Source organism: Vigna angularis, chromosome 5 (genome assembly GCF_016808095.1).
Source record: "Vigna angularis cultivar LongXiaoDou No.4 chromosome 5, ASM1680809v1, whole genome shotgun sequence".
Taxonomy (NCBI): Eukaryota; Viridiplantae; Streptophyta; class Magnoliopsida; order Fabales; family Fabaceae; genus Vigna; species Vigna angularis.
Genome location: NC_068974.1, coordinates 34,729,636 through 34,745,229, shown reverse-complemented (window position 1 = coordinate 34,745,229; position 15,594 = coordinate 34,729,636). Strand labels below are relative to the sequence as shown.

At 33.5% G+C, this 15,594-nt stretch overlaps 1 protein-coding gene across 2 annotated transcripts in view; it reads left to right on the top strand.

The window, feature by feature from the left end:
• LOC108340468 (tRNA ligase 1) overlaps positions 1–15,594 on the top strand; it is a 32,041-nt gene that overhangs the window by 4,735 nt on the left and 11,712 nt on the right. For both annotated transcript variants that reach the window (XM_017577875.2, XM_052878339.1), the window contains 12 exons: positions 431–537; positions 1,018–1,146; positions 1,432–1,496; positions 1,691–1,855; positions 2,259–2,419; positions 2,551–2,582; positions 3,655–3,815; positions 6,545–6,624; positions 8,299–8,364; positions 8,516–8,805; positions 14,045–14,152; positions 14,496–14,593. In XM_017577875.2, coding sequence (XP_017433364.1) covers positions 431–537; positions 1,018–1,146; positions 1,432–1,496; positions 1,691–1,855; positions 2,259–2,419; positions 2,551–2,582; positions 3,655–3,815; positions 6,545–6,624; positions 8,299–8,364; positions 8,516–8,805; positions 14,045–14,152; positions 14,496–14,593 — 1,462 coding nt within the window. The remainder of the gene's footprint in view (positions 1–430; positions 538–1,017; positions 1,147–1,431; positions 1,497–1,690; positions 1,856–2,258; positions 2,420–2,550; positions 2,583–3,654; positions 3,816–6,544; positions 6,625–8,298; positions 8,365–8,515; positions 8,806–14,044; positions 14,153–14,495; positions 14,594–15,594) is intronic.

The window sequence follows — 15,594 nt, the reverse complement described above, 5'->3', positions numbered from 1 at the left end:
AATAGTGTTACATATGAGCATACTTCCCAGTATCTGACTAGGATAATTACATGTCAATATTATTAATCCAAAAGTAGTAAAGTTACTCTGAGGACCATATTTGCATATTTATTATGTTAGGTATTAAAAATACTGAATTTTTTTTGGGTACTAATTTTGATATGGTCCAATTATGTAGATACCAAAATCTTAGATTGGAGTATAATGTATTTTTGGTATTCTTTGTAGAATTTTTTATATTCATTTAACTAAGTGTATTTTGAATAACTATATAATATGTTTGATGAACTAATTTATTAAGACGTCTTCTCTATCTTTTGCTATTTCGAGGCCTATGTTTTATCTTGGATTTTTATCATTAATATAACTTGGAGCCTTAAAAAACATGTGGAAAATTTGGTTTCACTATCATAGCTTTATGTAAATGTAGAAAATCAGCCACTTCTTTCTTTGCTGCGTATGATGCCTTATGTGAGGAGGGTACTGCAACGTCTGTTTGCAAGGCTCTTGACGAAATTGCTGACATCTCAGTACCAGGTAAAAATGTTGAGCTTCACATGGTTCTTTCGGTAGACTAAGCATTTCTCACTCCCACATTTTTTTTTACTTCTATCATAGGCAAACAATATCCTTCTGAAATCAATTTCGGGTGTTTAGTGCTGCTTCCGTTTATGAACTAATATTCTACTTAAATTTGCCTTCTGAAGTTTGAATCTATTGAAATGTTTTGAAAGTGTATTTTCAACCTAACTCAATATCACAAATTTAGTTTATAAGGTGAGTTTTAAATCCATTCATATATTATAATTTGGTCATATCTCTAGTAAACATGAGACCTTTAACACATAGGTTTGTAGTTTATGTATTATTGTTTCAATTTCAATCCCATGTGCTTTGTTAATCTAAGTATTTCATTTTCTTTATTTTGTTTTTGGTCTCTTGTGGAAAATCAATTTATGTATGAATTATTTGTTAAATTCACTACAAATGTATGTACATTTGTTTTGATAACTCCAGGTTCAAAAGACCATGTTAAGTCCCAAGGTGAAATTTTAGAAGGTCTTGTGGCTCGTCTTGTAAGTCATGATAGTTCAAACCAGATAGAGAAAACTTTGAAAGAATTTCCACCTCCACCTGCTGATGGAGGTACGCCTATTTCTCTAAATATCATGTGCCCTTTACTTTGATTTTCGTAGTTGATGGCCTTGTTATTTTATGCCGTGTAATATATTATTGATAGTTGAGAGTTGATTAGATATGCTAAAGCTTGAGATATTAGTACACGTAACAAGTAATAAGTACAAGTGTACCTAATCAAAGCAAAGTGAGATCTTTTTTCTAGGGCATAGTTTCAGATATTGAAAATCATAGTATTGGTCAAAGTATACATTGCAATTTAAAATAATATATGATTTTTCCTGTCTCTTTCAGTGGCCCTTGATTTTGGACCAAGTCTAAGGGAAATATGTGCAGAAAATAGAGATAATGAAAAACAGGTACAAAGTAAACTACTTTACCTTAATTAGAAGTTGTCAATTGTAATTCATGGGGTAGACTTGGGTTCTTCCAGTTATAGCACATTTCAATTCTAGCAAAGATAACGGTGGGACGCTGTCAAGCAGGAAATATGGGTTCATCATTCCCTCTGTTCAGATAGACTTACAGGTATTCTGATTTGGAATGTTTGCAGCAAATAAAAGCACTTCTCGAGAGTGTTGGTAGTTCTTTTTGTCCTAGCCAGTTGGATTGGTTTGGGACTCATGGTGCTGATCATCATTCAAGAAACGTGGACAGATCTGTTCTTTCAAAATTTTTACAAGCCCATCCTGCAGACTATTCAACTAAAAAGTTGCAGGTCAGTTTAGACTTTCTTACATCCTAACCTTACGCTTGGAGTTATGCTAATTTCCACAAACTCCATGCATTCAATTTTGTTCTTGTACAAGTTTCAAAGTTTGCATATCCTGATTTTTAAACAAGTATATCCTCAATTCATTACTTAGTTCACAAATCTTCCTTTCTATAAATTATTTTTGTATAATAAAACAAGTGTATAATAATAGTATTTTCCTCCTAGACTTTAATAGTTTTCAATCATCATTATTTTTCTCAATGCGTGGATGAGAGGGCCTCCCAATTCTTATTTTGTGCTGAAATTTTATTTTAATTTTCCAATGCTTACACCTTTTATAAATCCAATGTTTTATGGTCTTCCGTTTTGTCATTGCAACCATAGCTTTGATTTGATTTTGAATCAGGAAGTTGTTCGGTTAATGAGGGAGAAACGCTACCCTGCTGCCTTCAAATGTTATCATAACTTCCACAAGGTTGATGGCATGTCAAGTGACAATGTTTTCTATAAAATGGTCATTCATGTACACAGTGATTCTGGTTTTCGACGATACCAGAAAGATATGAGGTCTAACTTTTTATTTCTCCCTAATTAATCAGATATTTAATATTCTAAAAGTCTTTCTATTTCAGCCTTTTCAACATTTTACGTGAAAAGTTTTACCTATTTGTTGAGTTTTGAATGTTTGTTGTTTTCAGGCTTAAGCCAGGATTATGGCCATTATATCGAGGTAAATGCTTTATTTTCCATTCAATTTTCTAATATCCTATTATTCATTATGTAAAAATTTTAAGCTAATGTTTGCATCTCCCTTTGAGCAACTAATATTGTTAATCATGTTGCCAATAAGAAGTATGTACTGGTCTTTGGTATTTTGTTTAGGCCTTTAGTATTTGATAGCTGCTGTTGAGAGATGTAAATGATTGAATGGAAAATGTATATTTGACAATTTAATCTCTTGCATTATGGATCATGAGTTTTGAAATTGAAGTTGCTTAGTTAACTTTTTACTGTTAAAAATGTCAAAAGCACTAAACAAGTTTCATTCATCCAAATTTATTTAATTACTATGAAATTCAAAAAATGCAAATCAAAGACACGTATTGATAATATGCTCTCCCAAGCAGCAATAGAGAAGTTGGAATAAATTATTAATCCTGTGGATAATTTTCGTAAATATATTATACCTTTTAATGCTTGATTTGAAAAAAAAAATTCAACTTTAGATGTAAACTTAAATTATGAAAATTTTGGCGATATAGAGCATGTATTGTATTATATCAACTCTACTGATGAGCTGAAGCTTGTGAAAGAACACTGCATAACATTTTATATATGACCAATTTATTCACAGTTTTATTTTGTTCAATGTTTGGTGCTTTTTCTTTGGAAAGAAAACATATTAAAATAAGGGCCACCCCAACTTTACACAATATAAATGATTGTCTAGCAGCCTACTTCATACCAGAACCAGATCTTGATTTTCCTTCTACAGAGGGACAGAACAGAACCTGATTTTTCTTTCTGTACAGCTGTAATATTTTGTCCATTACTTCTACTTCGCCTACATCCTAAAACTAAATATTTACAACCCCTTTAACTATTCCAATGGATACATTCTCATAGGAGAAGAATGAAAAATTCTCTCTTATTGGAAATGCAACTCCAAGATCTAAATTTAATAAAGTCTGGAACAGATTCATGGTTGGGAACACCATGATGGTCAATGGCATTACCAAATTTCTGTCATTATTGTTATTCTTATTTATTCATACAAGTTTCTGACTCCTTAATTTTCCCAGGTTTTTTTGTTGATGTAAATTTATTTAACGCAAACAAGGAGACAGCTGCTGAAATTTCTAGTAACAGTGTAAAGGAAACTGGTAGCAACAATGCTGGGGAAGATGACTTTGCGGACGAAGATGCAAATTTAATGGTCAAATTGAAATTTCTTACATATAAGGTATACATTCATTTTTGAAATATGAAATTATATAATTAAATAATAGGTTTAATGCCTTTGTTTTTAGGTCAAAGTCACATTGGTCTCTCAATTTTTTGTCTTAATTATTTATTCTTTGATTCTGATGTTTTCTTCCATTTCATTTTTTTTGTGGTGGTCCTTTCCCGAATCTTCTTTCATCAGAAAATGGGTGATTGGGGATTCGGTCTGGTGACTGAGTTGCTCTTTCTTAGTCTATATGGTATATTCTTATCTTTTTCTTTTATTAAAAAAGAATCTATATATAAAAAAGAAGGATCTAGAATAGAACCATTCTTCTATTTGATACCTTTTTTTGGTATCGCTTTTTTGAATCTTATTTCTTTAGACTACGGTCTAAATAAAATAATGATACATTTAACCTTCATTGGGGGAGCCGGCCGGGTCTCTTCTTTTTTTGTCCGCATTTGCTACATTTGTAATCTATATCATCCTAAATTTTTGTATAGGTTATTTTCTAGCTCCATCAATAATTACATTTTTTCTTTTAAGTGGGATTTTCCTTCTATTCAAAGGACTCTTCGCTACCTTCTTTCTTTTGAAAGTCCAAAGGAGCAATAAGCCCTTTGCCGAAAGAATGCTCACCAATAATAGAGAGGGCATACATTTTTGAAAAATTGATGCAATCAAGTTCTTACTGTATACTAACACGGTTAAAGGAGGTGTTACATGTTAGTTTGTGTTTTTATTTTTTAATTTTTTTAATATTTTTTTTAAAAATAAATTTTTTTTGTGTCAATCTGACATTGTGTCATGTAACAATGATAATATGATGTGACAGTGCCTCGTGTCACTGTCATGTTACATGTCATTGCATTAGTATCAATTTAGTCTCTGTATTTTTATTTTGTCTCAATCTGGTCCTAATTTTTTTTTAAAGTTAAACAATTTTGTTCATCTTCACAATAAAAGGAAATTTAATTTGTATGTTATAGAAATATTTTTATTAAAATTGATATTTTTGTTAAATATTTTTAACAAGATTAAATTTATTTATATTTAATTATATAAATGTTAATTAGGTTCTTTAAATATAAGAATTAAAAGTCATTTCTCTTGCTTAAGAAGGGGTAAGAGAAACAACGTTTAACTCTTATAGATATATTTAAAGAATATAATTAACTCCATGGAAATTATAAATAAACTTAATTTTGTTAAAAATATTTAATAAAATATTAATTTTAATAAAAATATTTGTGTAATATCTATATACAAATTAAATTTCGTTTTAATTTGGAGAAAGACAAAATTGTTTAATTTAAAAATAATATTGGACTAAATTAAGAGAAAATGAAAATACAAATACCAAATTGAGACTGTGCAATGACATATGACATGACAGTGACATTGATCATTACCACGTGGCACACTATTAATTTGACACATGACAAATTTTTATTTTATGAAAAAAGTATATAAAAAATAAAAATAAAAATATTTAAAAACTCAAACTGACACTCCCTTTAGTACTACATTAATGGAAAGGACCTCATTGCTTTTAGTTTTCAAAAGTAGGGATCCAATTCAAGGAACTGATTCGGGACTTTCAACAAAAATAGGACTGCTGGAATGATTAAACTTAAATAATATTGTTATGTAATTATATGGTATAACTACTCATGGAGATTATAATATAACGGATCTGTTCTACCCTTCAATTTTAAAATTGTCATCAAGTGACAAAATGTAGTTTGTGTCTTTTTTGGCTTAATGTGTTTTATATTTTATGTAATCCAGTAGTCTTACAAAAGTATCTCCTTGAGAGTGGTACACGAGAGAGAAGCTGCAAAGCAATGATAATCTGTTGTATGTTGGATTGGAACTATTGGTGACACCGATGCTTTACTTTGCTCATAACACCAGCCTAAACAAAGTCTCTCGGACAGGGCCCCCTTAAATGCTTTAATATTTTGAATCCATGAAGCATCTCAGTTTCTCTTTACAACTATCCTCACCAGCCTTCATTTTTCTCTTTTTGGAATTGCTTTGAAATTATGTTATAAAATACTTCTCATTTCTTTGTGATATTACTAGGCGGGCCTCTTTGGTCAAGAATGATGTCTTATTAGATACTAACGGCCATAATTAGGCTAACAAATCGAGATTCTAATGGTGATTTTTGAATCATAAATCATAATTTGTGCTAAATGGTAAGATTCAAAGATAGAAACAGTTCCAAACATATATAGATGATATATAGTGGTTAACATTATAATTTTACACTAGAAATAGAAAAAAACAACTTAAGACATAGGCCCTTAAAAAACAAAGTTACTAGTTATGTTTTTGTTTGTGAAGCTATTATTTCAGAAGGATGAAAACGAAGCAATGGAATAATCAAATAGAGTGACAAATAAAGTGGTAGAATAATCAAATTGGTTAAGAGTGGCACTCCAATTCCTTTTCGTTTAACAATTTAAGCTTAACGACTTTGCAATTTCTTGTGAGAATTGGTGGAAGAGAAGTATAAAAAGAGAAAATAATGAATCACTGAATTGTGTGATTTTTATAGTGATACAAAAATTGTATGAATTTATTAATGCATTGTGATGTTAAAAATCATTTGAGATTCACCTAATATAAATAGGAAGGTATCCAAATATATGCCCAGTGGTAGGATTTGAATTGTGTATTTTAAGAATCTAATAACTATGCTTTATTCTTATTCTTATTTTTTATCTCTGCCCCAGCTGCGAACGTTTCTTATTCGAAATGGCCTGTCAATTCTGTTCAAAGAAGGTCCAGCTGCTTACAAGTCTTATTACCTCAGGTGAATTATGTGTTGCTTGCACAAGAGAACTGAAATCTAGTTTTCAGCGGACTTTGGTTTTGCCATATTTTCGCAAGTTTACATTTGGATAATTGGCTAACTGCATATACTACTTCATATATGTTTCCAGTTAAAAATTTCATGGTCAAGATTTTAGATTGATTTGTATGTGTTGTGTTGACATTTGGGCAGTTTGTTCATCAGCATCACTCTTTCTGCTGCATGAATGATGTGTTTGCTATGTGACTGTTCTACTAGGTCTAGGCTAGTTTTGTAAGCATGAACAGGGGCTTCATAAGCAAACAACAACTTAACAGAGAAGGGTTTTTAAATTTTTTGAACTTTGCACAACTGCCAAATTGGGATTGAATGATATTAGTAAACTAATTCTTAATTTTATTTTTTCCTTTCTGCTACATAATATAAGTACCTCATGATGTACCTCCAAGGTTATCAAATTCAAGTTTTTTTTAGTAGAATTTCCTGATTTATGATCCTATATGCTTTCAGCCAAGCCAAAATGGTTGCAGAATTATTCCAGCACTGGCAAGTGGTAACTTGAGCAGGCTCAAACTGAATCACATTTTCAAGGTCATGTTCATGATTTTGATGAAAAGCCATCCTTTTACCAAAATGATTGTTTTATCCTATTTGAGACACATTTTTAACTCAAAATTTAAGAGCATTTCATTTTTCATCTGTGTTCTCTTCTGAAGACAGACAATCCAATTGAATTAAAAGCCATTGAAGGCTGAAGATTCCATTGATGGCTGCTGATGAACCAATTGAACCTTTCCATGTTTGTTTTTTTCCTCTCTCTTTTCATCTTTGTTATAAACAAACCATAACCAAGGGTATCAGCAGCACTGTGAAAGAGATAATTAGAACTTGCACCTCTGCTAATGGGGATGTTGAGGTTCCTCTTGATTCGTGTTAATCCATTTCCCGATATTTGGTTTCATTGTGTTTCTTTTTTGTGGCAATTTGTTTTATTTTTGAATTTTTGGATTTGTTTAAAAATGGTTTTAGTAGTCAATTGAAAAATGATGGTTAAGAATGTAGTTTGATAACGCATTGTTAGAATTTGAGCAATTTTTTAAGGAATGGTGATCTATAATAGGGATTTCCAAAGCAATTGTCAAATTTTAACCTTGCTTCGGGGTTGTAATTTTATGATCAGATTCAGTTATCTGTGCTAGTTTTACGATATATACAAACGATGACATTTAACAAATTTAATCTTTTATTCCATGTTGAGGCTAATTAGAGCAATTTGAAATAGTTTATACTGGAGTGAGTAAAATATGTATTTTTATATTTATTCATTCTAAATAAGAGCTATTTTTCTTTATTACGGAGTTCTAATACTAGATTATTGTTGTGTTACAAGTATTATGCTTCATACATATTTTAATTGTAGGAATTTTATTATTTTTTATATTAGGTAAACTTGTAAATATGAGTTGAGTTTATAGTGTGACAAATTAACCCCCAACATGTACCTTTTCTGGGCAATTTTAACAAATCATGGAAACAAAGCCTTTCTTGATCTTAAATCTATCCCTTCCTCCATTTACAAACTATCTTGCTATTTATCTAACTTTATGCTCGTCATCCAACGTTATGTAATCTGAATTAAATATTTTGTTTGATTACTTCTTTTTTACTTTCTAGACAAATGAAAATTTGGGGAACGTCTCCAGCAAAGCAGAGAGAACTTAGCAAGATGCTTGATGAATGGTAGCTCCTGAATCATTCCTCTCGATTTCCTCTGAGTTTGGACTTTCAGCTGAAGAGTCCTTTTCACTTTCCTTCTGTCTGCCTGTCTATTTTTCTTTTTCATACTTTGGTGGTGCATTTGGTTAGGATCTTTTCTTTTCTCTGCTTACAGGGCTGTATATATACGAAGGAAGTGTGGAAATAAGCAACTGTCATCATCAACATATCTGAGTGAAGCGGAACCATTTCTTGAACAGTTTGCAAAACGTAGTCCACAGAACCAAGTTCTGATAGGTTCTGCGGGCAATTTAGTTAGAACTGAAGATTTCTTGGCTATTGTTGAGGGAGGCCTGGATGAAGAAGGTGATCTTCTGGCAGAGCGTGAGATAGCACTTCCAGGGTCTAATATCTCAGTCAAAGATACAGTTCCAAAATATGAAGGGTTGATTGTATTCTTTCCTGGTAATTGTTTTACTGTAAATGTAGTAATTCCCAACAATTAGATTTATATTTGCTTGTTCATCACATCCAAAAAGCCATTGAAGTTCAGGAGATCTTAAATTGAGTATTTAGAACTATAAATAAGGTTTTAAATGTGAGCATTTAGAGTAGTTCGCCATTTATGCTATAAGATAGGTGAGGCAATATAAATTGCCAGCAAGTACAAGGATTGGCTGCTTTTCTGTTTCATGAACTCTTACTGTGGGAAGCAATCTCCAGTTGGTGTTAGTGTTAGATATTGTTAAGATATCATTAGATATTGTTAGTTACAATATTATATATATTTGAGCTTAGCTCATTTTTCTAAATACATTACCCTATGTATTTTCTACACAAGGGGAATGAGTCTTCTACCTAGTTTTTCACTATTTTCACATGGTATCTAGAGCTAGGGGTTTTAGGTAACCCCATATATTTTTTTTCATTGTTGCCACAACTGTTGTTGCAAAGCCACCATTCAGATTGGTGACCTCATCAATCAAATCATTTGGGCCAAGCGACCACAATGTCTATAACAGAAGCTCCCACGTGCCCTCATGCACTGCTCCTAGTCACACACCTGTCACTGCTTTATGCTAGCGTGGTGGTGCGTTTTGCATTGTCTTTGGTAGCGACCACCTGCTTTGGGATTGTCGTCTCCTTGTTCTGGATTTGTGTTTGTTGACTTGATTGGAGAACTTTGTTTTTTAGATATATTTTTCTCTCCTTTTCATCTATTCCTTGTCTTCTACCTCTGTTGTTACCCTTGCTACTACCACTTTGTCTAGTTCATCATCCTATACTAATTATGTTGTGCAACAATCAAAGTTCTTCATGTTATTGGATTTACATGTGTTGAAGCATAATGTCTTTATTATTATTAATATTTATGTTAGGGTTGTGTTAGGGGCTTCCAGCCCTTTTACTTTTCAGAACTACTGTCTCCAATAAATACAGTAGTAAGTTGTATAAGGTTTTCTAAGTGAAATATAAGACTTTTCATCTTCTCTTAACTCTTCAAGTTGGTATCAAGAGCCATACCTTTGTGTCTTCCTCGTCTATCATCGGCGACATCGTCTCTCTGTCATTTCCGCCGTTCACTCCGCTGTCCGCCGTCAAACATCGCTTTCTCCGATGAAGTCAAGGGTTTGGTGCTCCTTGAGAAGCGCAACCCAACCCTGGTGGTCCTGTCCTTCGAAGCCTCTGCAGGAGTCGCCACGCGTCGCTTCTTTCCGGCTAGTCTCGCGTGTTCTGCACGCGCCGCCCTCCCGGTGTCGGAGTTACACCACGTCACTGCAGATCGTCTCGTCGGGGCTTCTTGAGTGTGTTTTGGTTCTTGTTTCTCCGTTTAGTTGGCTTGGGCTCATACCTAGGGTTTCCTCCCTCACGTTTTTTGAAACCCTAAGTCCCACTTCTTCTCACAGTTTTAAAATGGGCTCTTCTACTGGAATTAATTCCTCTTTATCAGCTACCCCTATCATTACATCTGCAAAACTGAATTGGAAAAATTATTTATCATGGTCCTCTATTGTGGAATTGTGGTTTCTTGGTCAAGGACACCATAATCACCTTGAACAAGATATTTCTATGGTCCCAGATGAAGAAAAATCTCAGTGGCAAAAATTAGACTTTCAATTATGTGCTGTTTTGTGGCAATCGATTGAGCAAGAGGTTCTAGATATCTTGAGACCCTATAAGACATGTTCCTCTTTTTGGAAAAGGGCCCAAGAAATTTTTGCTAATGATGTACAACGTCTTTTCGATGCAACCCAAAGAGCAACTTCTCTCAAACAAGTCAACCATGATATGGTTTCCCATATAGCAAAAGCTCGGGCTGCGGTAGAAGAGTTAAAGAACTTCTTTGTAGCTGATTCATTAGAAAATATCAACAAAAAGCTTGACAAGTTTTACATGGTCCTAATTTTGAAAAGTTTACACTCTGATTTTGATCATGTACGTGATCAAGTTTTAGCTGGTGATCAAATCCTGTTGATGGATGGCTTAATTACTCAACTCCTTCGGGTACCTACATTGGTTAAAGACGAGAATTTAAGTGATGCTATTGAAACATCAACAATGGTGACACACGAGGAAGAGGAGGTAGGAGCAACCAAGGAGGACGTGGTTGTTGAAGTGGACGTCCTCAATGCTCATATTGTAAGAGAATGGGTCATACCCAAGATAAATGTTATTCCTTGCATGACTTTACAGACAAAGCTGCTCATGTGTCTAAATCTAATAATCTCCAGGTCTTGATAAACTCTCTGCAAAAGCTATTAAGTGTGTCTTTGTGGGATATTCTCGCCTTCAGAAAGGGTATAAATGTTATTCTCCCTCAACCAAGAGATATTATATGTCTGCTGATGTCACATTCTTTGAGGATACACCTTTTTTCTTGTCCCCCATGGAGGACTGTCTGTTCAACAAATGTTTCCTCTACCATCATGTGATCCTTTGGTTACTCCTGCTTCTTTACCTCAAATTCAAAATGCAAATGACATTGTTCCTCCACCTCTTCTCACATATCAGTGTCGGACACAAACCATGGATCCTTCATTCTCCTCACCCTCTCTTGACTCAGATAATAATTTGCCTATTGCCCTTCGGAAAGGTATTCGCTCTACTCGTAATCCTTATCTTGTTTATAATTTTGAGTTATCATCGTTTGTCTCCTCCATATTTCTCTTTTGTTTCTTCCTTATCTTCCATTAAGGTTCCTAATAATGTTCATGAGGCACTTGGTCATCCTGGATGGCGACAAGCCATGATGAAATGCAGGCACTTGAACACAATGGCACTTGGGACCTTGTTCCTCTTCCTCCTGGTAAGACGCCTGTTGGTTGTAGATGGGTTTATGCTATTAAGGTTGGTCCTACTGGTGCAATCGATCGTCTCAAAGCTTGTTTGGTAGCTAAGGGATATACTCAAGTCTATGGCCTCGACTATTGTGATACCTTTTCTCCTGTGGCTAAAACCAGTATTGTTCGTATTTTGCTTGCTATGGCTGTCATTCATCAATGGCCCCTTTACCAGTTGGACATTAAAAATGCCTTTCTTCACAGTGATCTAGAAGAAGAGATATACATGGAGCAACCTCCTGGGTTTGTTGCTCAGGGGAGTCTGGGTTAGTTTGTATATTACATGTTCCCTCTATGGCTTGAAGCAATCACCTCGCGCTTGGTTTGGTAAATTTAGTCGGGTTGTGCAGAATTTTGGATTGAAACGATGTGAGGCGGATCATTCAGTATTTTATAGTCACTCTTCTCCTAATAAATGTGTTTATCTTATGGTCTATGTTGATGATATTGTTATTACAGCAAATGACGTCAGTAGAATTGCTCAATTAAAGAATCATTTGTTCAACCACTTTCAGACCAAAGATCTAGGTCGGCTAAAATATTTCCTTGGTATTGAAGTGGCACAATCAAAGGAAAGGTGTCATCATTTCACAAAGAAAATATGCTCTTGATATTTTGGAGGAAACAGGTCTGACAAATTGCAAGCCCATTGATAGTCCTATGGACTCAAATCAAAAGTTAATGAAAGACCAAGGTGAACTTTTCTCAAACCCAGAGAGATATAGAAGGCTTGTTGGAAAACTCATCTATCTTACCATAACAAGACCTGATCTTTCTTATCCGGTAGGAGTTGTGAGTCAATTTATGCAAAATCCACATGTTGATCATTGGAATGCAGTGATTCGCATTCTTAGATATGTAAAAGGGAACCCAGGACATTGATTGTTGTATGAGGACAAGGGAAACACTCGAGTTGAGGGATATTGTGATGTAGATTGGGCTGGTTGTCCAATTGACAGAAGATCTACCACAGGATATTGTGTTTTTCTTGGAGGGAACCTTGTATCTTGGAAAAGTAAGAAATAAAGTGTTGTTGCTCGATCTAGTGCTGAAGCTGAGTATCGATCTATGGCTCTAACTACATGTGAACTTGTGTGGATTAGACAACTCCTTCAAGAGTTGAAATTTTGTGAAAATGAGCAGATGAAGTTGTACTGTGACAATCAAGCCACCCTTCACATTGCCTCCAATCCAGTGTTCCATGAAAGAACAAAACACAGAGATTGATTGTCATTTTATTAGAGAGAAGTTATTATCAAAGGATCTTGTTACTGAGTTTGTCAAGTCTAATGAACAACTCGTAGACATTCTGACCAAATCTCTAAGGGGGCCTAGAATTCAATATATATGTTCAAAGCTTGGTGCATATGATCTATATGCTCCAGCTTGAGGGGGAGTGTTGAAGTATAATGTTTTTATTATTATTAATATTTATGTTAGGGTTGTGTTAGGGCTTCCAGCCCTTTTACTTGTCAGAACTACTATTTCCTATAAATACAGTAGTAAGTTGTATCAGGTTTTCTAAGTGAAATATAAGACTTTTCATCTTCTCTCAACTCTTCAAGTACATGGAATTTCTGATGACTATTCCCATGTTTGTGATTGGATTTTGGGATCCACTATCCCCAATTTAACTTCTACTTGTTCCACCCTTTTGTGTATCCCAAATAAACTAATCGATGATATACATGCTTTCGCTGATGATTCCTCTGCTTTGGTATTTCAAAGTGGTGAGCCCTCGCAAGTCGGACAAAGTGTGTTGCAAGTGTCAACCTATCACAAGCTAGGTCACAAGATTGTTAGGTGTTATGCCTTACAAGTCGTCCTCCTTGATCTGATCTCACCATGAATTAGTTGGTGTTTAATGTGAAACAACCTGAAGTTAGTTTATAAACAAATTAATATGTGGCCATGGGATATGATAGAACTAATGAGTTGTCCATGAATTTAATGATCCCTTCTGCCACAATATCACTTCAAGAACTAGGATTTCGAGTTAACATACAGTTTCCAAGTCGTTTAGGCTTTATGTTTTTTGTTTGAGACTTTGAGAATTCAGTCAAAATAAAAGAAAGTAAACTTGAATACTCTGAGACCGTAAGCTATGGCTGTATACTTTGAATTGAATGAGTTTCAAGTAAACTTCAAATTTTTCTTATTGGTTATACTTTGTTTTAGTCAGGTTCACTGTGGAGGTTTTGCAATTTTCTTTTTGCTGAATATTGTAGCTGTATTTTACACAATAGATTCCACTGTTGATATAGTTTTTCCTTAATTAACAGTTTCATTTAATAGCTGTATAGCCAAGTGTTTTATTTTTTATGTTTAAGACTCATCCTGAAGGTATTTGACCATTCTTCCAGGAATACCTGGTTGTGCCAAGTCCTCCCTTTGCAAAGAATTGCTAAATGCCGAAGGAGGGCTAGAAGATGCTCGACCACTTCATAGTCTCATGGGTGACCTGATTAAAGGTAGTTTTTCTTTCAAATCTTTTTATAATTGTGCTTAAATTGCGGAGGTTCTTAGCATGATTCATATCTATATTATATATATATATATATATATATATATATATATATATATATATATATATATATATATATATATATATATATATCCTATTGCTCCAGTGCTCTAATGTACAGAAGCTATAAATATTTGTAGAATTACTCTGTTAAATTTTACAATTAACTACTTAAGCAGTGATAGATACCTTAAATTGGGTTTCATAAAGCATGCTATTCTAGAATGAACATATGTTTATCAGGTTAATTCTGCTTAGAACTAATATGGAGTATTGTGGAGTTTCAACAGGAAAATATTGGCAGAAAGTGGCTGAAGAGCGCAGAAAGAAACCAAATTCGATAATGCTTGCTGACAAGAATGCCCCAAATGAAGAAGTTTGGAAACTGGTTAGTGTTCAAACTAATTTCATTATGGCTTATTGAATATATTTCCTCGGTCTCCCTATTTGTTTCTCTTTTGACTTCTGTCCCCTTTTGTTAAATAGGATTTGGTTTAGTATTTTTCAATGGTAAAATTGCCACATTTAATAATTAATCAGTTTCTCTTCCTTGGAGTGTTTTCAATTTACATGATGAAACAAAATAAAATAAGAATTATGTTTGATATGAAATCCTTAAAAAGTATTTCACTTATTTGAAATTCAATTTTCTATTCACTAAAATCTTATGGCGGGTGGTATCTTGTTTTCATCTTAGATGGCTGGGATATTGTAGTGTTATTATAAAGTTTTGCGTAAATAGGTGTGTTTGTTTTAGAATCATATTACTTCCCGAAAATCATATTTCTAGGAATATTATTACTTTGAGTATATTTAAAAAGGTGTTTGGTTATATATGATTATTTCCAGCTATATTTTCTAAAATTCAAAATAATTTAAATAAAAATAAAATTTATAAATGTAAGAATTAAATAACTTCCTATATTTCCTTGGGAATTTCATTTACCTGCCCCTTCATCATTGGAATGAAAACTATCTAGAAGAATGGGAATACAAGTTTCCTGGAAATAAAGTTATCTGAGAGTCACTGCTGGTAACCGTCTAACACACATGGGAATATGTATTTCTTCTTCATATTTCCAGGAATAGAAGATGACTGAAACAAATGTGTCTTATGAGCTTGTTTAGATAAACCTATTTGAAAAGCAAAAAAAAATGAAGTTTCTCCACAAGTTAAAATCAGCTTATGCATTAACTAATTTGTAGAAATCCTTACAGTAGTTTTCTTAAAAGTTTATTTTAACCTGTCCAAAAGCTAATTCAGATTTTTATTTCATTTTTCCTTATTTTCTTCTCCTGTAAGTGCTCATGGAGAAATTTATTTAAATAGATCCTGCAATGAGATAGCTGCTATAACGAAAATGGTATGTCAGGCAGATGATTAAAACT